This window comes from Mytilus edulis, chromosome 13 (assembly GCF_963676685.1).
Source record: "Mytilus edulis chromosome 13, xbMytEdul2.2, whole genome shotgun sequence".
Classification (NCBI taxonomy): domain Eukaryota; kingdom Metazoa; phylum Mollusca; class Bivalvia; order Mytilida; family Mytilidae; genus Mytilus; species Mytilus edulis.
In genome coordinates this window covers 43,706,112-43,713,290 of record NC_092356.1, presented here as the reverse complement: position 1 = coordinate 43,713,290, position 7,179 = coordinate 43,706,112, and the positions used below count along the sequence as shown (strand labels likewise).

Below are 7,179 nucleotides of genomic sequence, written 5' to 3'. Positions count from 1 at the left end.
TACCTATTTTAGATGAAGATGAACTTGAAAATGAAATCTTTTGATGAAGATGAACTTGAAAATAAAATTAAGTCTGAATTTAAGACTGAGATAGGATTATTTTTTATTCACCATTTCCTGAAAAAGTGATAATTAATTTTTTACTATTTAAAAAAAATGGCAATATTAAATCCACATAGAACTTTATGAAATTTATTGATGAGAAACTATGATATCAATTAATTCACCAATCTATTAGAATTCTTTGTATTTTATCTTTCAGCACATTCCTTATTCAGTTTTATTGCAAGAACTTGACATACAGAATTTAAGAAATTTAGAGGTAATTCATATTACAGACAATAGACGTTTTGTTTGACTGTTTTACTACATATTGATAAAGGAAGATGTGGTATGAGTGCCAATGAGACAACTCTCCATCCAAAAAACAATTTGTAAAAGTAAACCATTATAGGTCAAGGTACAAAGCCCACTTGTGTTCCTTTCAATAATTTCAAATTGCGATATTACAAAATGTCTTTAAAATTTTGTAATAGATCATCACTTTTAGATTTCAAATGTCACAATGCTTCTGTTATTATGTCACAGAAAGAGTCGATTGTTAAATGTTGTAATTATGCCCATAAGACTTGGCATTGGTCTGTTTGTCATGATTCTAGAATGCCTGAGGGAGAATTTGCATACAGTATAGTCTGAAATTTTATTTTGGTATACTGGTACTGGTAAATAATAAACTTATTTTACTTGAAATATAAAACGTTATACACACAACAACAGCTGTAGAAATACAATAATGATTACTGGTATGTTGCTGCATTTACTAAAAAACATACTATGAACCACAATTTTTCAACTTTTATGAGTAAAAAATAACAAATAAAAATTATCCTGAACATGTAAAACTAGGATATCAATAGTATTATACATCAACAGAGATTAAAATTGATGATTAAGATATTTTGCATAGTCTGCTTGCTACAAAGTGTAAAAACAAAATATTGTGCAAAAATAGATGGTTTATAGTAATTTAATCAAAATGAATATACCAGTATTGTTATTTTATTGTATTGTCTTTATTTAGGATTTAATAATAGAGGTGATATATGCTGATATAATACACGGTAAACTAGACCAGAAGAATCAGAGACTAGAAGTAGACTACGCCATTGGTCGTGACATCAGATCTGAAGCTGTACCAGAGATCATTAATGTTTTACAGGACTGGTGAGTATTTAGGACACTTTGACCATGTATTTCTTGCCCTTCCATTGCTAAATAGGACTGTCATTTAAATATTGACCAATCTTGGACTTTTTTGGAGATTTGAATTATAATTCTTTTTGCCAAAGAACGTATCAATCTGAATCTTATGCCAGTTGTCCAAGGATTGCTATATCTTTGTAGTTTACAGGCCATTAGCCAGGATTTCTCCGATAACAGTTATTACTGGTCATGTCACTCTGACCTTAATCGTCAAACTTCAATCAGATTCTTTAATTTAGAAGTCTTTAAGGGATTGGTTTTATTGGTGGTCAAAATCCCTTGGCTGCAAGTGTGTGTTAGATTTCAAAGCAACAACTATTATTTGTATTTTAAAGATCTGATAAATGAAATGTGAAAGTTCTTATTTCTTATTTGATAATTTAATGGATTTTAAATCTTGTCGTAAGGGAAACAGTGTCTTACATAGAGATATTGAACTTCAACAATGATAAATACAAACAGGATTAGCCCATACTTTATTGAAACACTTTTTTTTTCCAGGTGCAATGGATGTGAAGCTGTTTTACAAAGTATAGAACTACAGATAACAAAGGCCAATCAAAATAAAGAAAATAATATAAGAATAAAACAGCAAATGGAACAAGAGGTAAATAATTGAAAGCTTACAAAAATATATGATTACTTGAAGCATTTCTCTTTAAAAAAACAACATAATTACTTATAGAATCATTTGGCTGTAAAAAGTATGTTTATAATTTTTTCAATGTTTTACAGGTTGCAAATATAAAGAAAACATTGAAAAGTACACAACAAACAGATTCAGAAGAACAGATGGTAACAGATAGTCGAGATATAGCTATGTCATCAGATAAGCCGAAGAAAGGATCTAAAACTAAAGGGTAAGCTGTTACATATACATGTACAATGTATATTCAATATGCATGTAATCTAATCTGATTACCTACCTTCTTGGTGGTGATAAATAGTCGTTATATAGCTACGTCATCATATAAGTCAAAGGAAGGATCTAAAATAAAAGTGCAAGCTATTGACATTGTATTGTACATTCTGATCTATTTTTATATGCCCGTCGTCTTTTAGACGGGACGTATTATGGTATACCGTTGTCCGTCCGTCTGTCTGTCTGTCCGTCCGTCCGTCTGTCCGTCCGTCCGTCTTCCACACTTCGGACAATAACTCAAAAACACTTTCACCAATTTCCATGAAACTTAAGTGAATTGTTTATATCTATTGACATAAGCTCCCTTTCGGTTTTTTTTAATTTCAGATTTTAAGTTTTGGATTTATGGGGCTTTATTCATAAAAAAGGGGGGATTTTCAACACTTCGGACAATAACTCAAAAAAGCTTTCACCAATGTCCATGAAACTTTGGTGAATTGTTTATATCTATTGATGTAAGCTCCCTTTCAATTTTTATAAATTTCAGATTTTAAGTTTTGGATTTATGGGGCTTTATTCATAAAAAAAGGGGGATTTTCAACACTTCGGACAATAACTCAAAAAGGCTTTCACGAATGTCCATGAAACTTTGGTGAATTGTTTATATCTATTGATGTAAGCTCCCTTTCAATTTTTATAAATTTCAGATTTTATGTTTTGGATTTATGGGGCTTTATTCATAAGAAAAGGGGGATTTTCAACACTTCGGACAATAACTCAAAAAGGCTTTCACCAATGTCCATGAAACTTTGGTGAATTGTTTATATCTATTGATGTAAGCTCCCTTTCAATTTTTATAAATTTCAGATTTTACATTTCTGTGTTATGAATTTTTATGCTTAAAAAAGGGGGGATTTTCCAATTTTGGGACAATAACTAACACTTTCACAAAATTTTATGCAACTTTGATAAATTGTTTATATCTATTGACATAAGCTCCCTTTCCATTTTTATAAATTTTAGATTTTACGTTTTCTCAAGTAATGAATTTTTATACTTAAAAAAGGGGGATTTTATGAAACTTTGGTGAATATATTAATGTAACATCCCTTTTGATTTGTATATATATTTCTAGTTGATCATATAAATTCATTTAAAGCATAAAAGACAAGTTAAAAGAGCAATGGGCGTACCATGCGCTAAAGCGCAGCCCTTTATTTTTACCGGATTTCTAAAGTAAATATGGTATATAATTTGACGATGCACTGCTGGCAGGTGACTGGATGGGAAGTCTGGTGGGCAGAGCCAACCAAACAGTGTCCATGCAATAACTTAAAAACACTTTGAAGTAATATTTTCAAATTTAGATATGTTGTTTTCTGAGACTAAGTGAAGGTCAAGTTCAATTTTAGATTTTATTGTTGTTGTGTTGTAGACCTTTAAGTAGTTAAAACTGAAAAGGAAGTAAGATTGATTTTGGCATTTCTATTTCTGAACCGTATGTATTTCAATTTAATGTAAGAAAAATTACTCTAAGGATATGGATTTTGGATTCTTTAACATCGATTTTTATGCAGTTAATCTGCATTATGCGAGCACCCTAGATTTGTGGTCTACCCAAAAAATTCTGAAATACTTGCCATTGTTATTATCTAGCTGGCTACTATGTTATATATAACTAATTGAACACTTTTTTAATACTTTTTATTCTAGAATATAAAAAATATTACCATAAAAACGTTAAATGGTCGTCGATTTTCCCAAAAGTTTTGAAGTTGCACTCATTAGGAATTCTTATGTAGTTTATTATCGCCTGTGCTTTTGGCTAAGATGTCAAAAAACAATTGTACGAAATATTTAATCGCCGAAAATCTTTTAAGACAAGTAGTTAAGATTTCCCAAATGGCAAAAGTCGTAGGAATATTGTTTGTCGTCAATACGTAGTACAACTACGTCAGTAGTCTATTATATAATAAGTTCAACTGTTCATGCTGTTGGCGGCAATTTCAAATTAGAAGACGAAATTCGTAAATTTTCAATTTGGAGGCAGGGGTTCAAATTAGCGGTGGTCTGAGGTCCGTGACCTTCCACTTTCGAATTGGTTACTAGCCACGCCCGACGGGCCTTCCCCTCTGAGACAACTGTATCACAGTTATAGTAGTCTCAGTTCCACTTGAAAGAAAATAAAAACTAGCTTTGCAAACCTTTTCGCCAAAGTCTCCAAATCAACGATCTCAAAACTTATTTTAATCATTATTATTCATGACAGCGATGTCAATTTTGTTCAATCGCTAGCTATATACAGAAAATCGCCGACAAAAGATGTGTTAATACGAGTAAAATCGTATCTGACTGACAAAAACAACATTGGAACACAATGACAATGGCTGCCGTGAAAAGACAATTACAATTTAGGATTCGATACCGGATGCGGATAAGGGTAATTCCAGGTTTTTGGCGAATCCAGGCAGGTGACAAAATACATCTATGCATGGTAAATGAATATAAACACTAGAATTGAAAACCAAAAGATATATGTAAAAGAAAGAAAAAGCAGAAAATATTTTAAACAGAAACTCAAAATTACTTTTGACAAATTTTAATGTCAAAATCCAATACATTGTGACAGCTGGGAACAGTATATCTAACAATATATATGTTCCTGGTCACAGTTTAAATTTTCTTTATCAGTGATAAATGTTGATAATGCATGTAAGATGCTTTTAAAGTGTAAACATATTACTGCAATTTTGAAGGGGTATTTTTTTTTCTCAATTTTGAAGGATCAGTTAAAGTAGCTGGAAGATTCTTACTTTATTTTCACAAATAACTACCTGAATGTAGGCAAATCATATAGGTGGCGTCCTTTGGGCCACTCTACCCCCCCCCCCCCCCCCCCCCCCACTGTTTGATAACTTTGAAACGGATGACCTCTCAACCATATACATTCATGTATGGGACTATATATATAACTAATCAAATGAAATATAAGGGGAGTCCATGGGGTTACCCACCCCCTCCTGTTTGGGAACTTACGAAATCGTGAGATCCCCACCCCTTAATTATATATAGGGTCAAAATAACTAATTAAATGAAATATAGGGGAAGTCCCCCTACCCCCTCCTGTTTGAGAACTTGGAAACCGATGAGATCCCCACCCCTAAACCATATATATTCATGTATGGGACAATATAACAAATCAAATGAAATATAGGGGAAGTCCCTGGGGTCATCCTATCCCTTCCTGTTTGAGAACTTGAAAACCCTCGAGATCCCCACCCCTAAACCATATAGATTCATGTATGGAACAATATAACAAATCAAATGAAATATAGGGGAAGTCCCTGGGGTCACCCTACCCCTTCCTGTTTGAGAACTTGAAAACCCTCGAGATCCCCACCCCTAAACCATATATATTCATGTATGGGACAATATAACAAATCATTTACATTTACTATGGGCAGGTCAGTCAGACCTCACCTTTGATCCTTGTAGTAGTGAACATTTGTCTGATTTGTGTCGCATAACTATTGTACTATAGAACACATACTCAGTTTTCTTTACAGGGAAACCAGTCCATTCATACTATTAGATGTTCGTACTAAGTCAACACGTACTACTAACAGTCAACTAAAACCAACGTTAACTACCAACTAGAACAACTACAATCATTGCGAACTTGTACCACTGCAGACTCACCATAAAAAATATACATTTATATATTCATTGCTATTGAAACCTTGATAACATATAAATTATTTGCCTTAATAATTAATTCATTAGATAAACATAAATGTACAATATATGAATGTTTAATGCCACATCAGAGGCGAATTTAGAGGGTTTTTCAGTGCCCCCCCCCTTTCCATTTTTGAGAAAAATTTGGTTGATTATATAGGGAATCACTGAAGCATGACAGGAGAAGGTCCCCTGTTAGGCAGGCATTGGGCCCCCACTTATGAAAATTTCTGGATCCGCCACTGCACATAATTACGTTTGCCAGGTTTTTGGTTAACTGCCTTCAGCGCTTACAGCACTTTGATTATGGAATAGAACTAATTGGAAAGCCTATAAAAACATTTTCTTTTTATTGTAGAATAAGAGGAAGTAGTGGTACAAAGCTGTGGAAGTGATACAAACATTTGTTATGACAGAAAGTCATGTGATGTGAAGATCATGTGATGTGTAGAACATGTGACTGTTTGTTTATATTATTATCATGATTATGTGTCAGACAATAAAGATTTCACTTTATGTAATTTATAAAAAAAAATATTTGTACATTTTTGTCAGACCATCATGTAAATTCAATAGATATATTGTTTCCTTCATCAAGTCAAAACATCTAATTGGGGTTCAAACATGGCCATCATGTAAATTCAATAGATATATTGTTTCCTTCATCAAGTCAAAACATCTAATTGTGGTTCCAACATGGTCAAATCTGACCAGTGACCTGAGTTTTTGGTGTGCACCCTTGCAATTTGATGTCTTATAAAAAAGACCTGTGAACGTTAAATTTTTTGAAGATATGTTACCCTGTATGTGGATTGTCAATGATTTCAAATTGGCTTTAAAGTTACCTGGTGATCTGGATAATAAAAAAAACCATATAATCTTGTGATGCACAAATGCAGACCATATTTCCATCACTTGGCATCCTAATGTTAAAATTGTCTTGCAACTATATGACTAGTGAAAACTTGCCTAAATATTTAGCAATTTTAACTAATCATTGCTAATTGAATTGACATTTTTAAGCATATTATGCTTATGAGGGTCTGTGGCTATAGTACCTCAGTAATTTGATTTGTTAAATCTGTTAATGTTGGTAGATTTAAATAGTTTAATAATGCACTGAAATTAAGTTAGATATAAGAAGATGTGGTATGAGTGCCAATGAGACAACTCTCCATTCAAGTTACAATTTATAAAAGTAAACCATTATAGATCACAGTACGATCTTAAACACAGAGCCTTTGAATTTACTGTTTGTGAGTATTTTGCTTTGATCTATTTGTGAAAAATTAGTTTTCTTGTGTCAAAAGAAATCA

General features: G+C 32.4%; 1 protein-coding gene across 1 annotated transcript; it reads left to right on the top strand.

Annotated features, from left to right (window-relative positions):
• Positions 1-262: 262 nt before the first annotated feature.
• LOC139500941 (COP9 signalosome complex subunit 7b-like) lies at positions 263-6,467 on the top strand (the record flags this gene model as incomplete). The annotated part of the gene is given in 5 exon segments (XM_071289870.1): positions 263-322; positions 1,082-1,224; positions 1,765-1,870; positions 1,999-2,123; positions 6,222-6,467. Coding segments are annotated over 5 exon segments (471 nt in total), but the record flags the coding sequence as incomplete, so codon positions are not given.
• Positions 6,468-7,179: the final 712 nt, after the last annotated feature.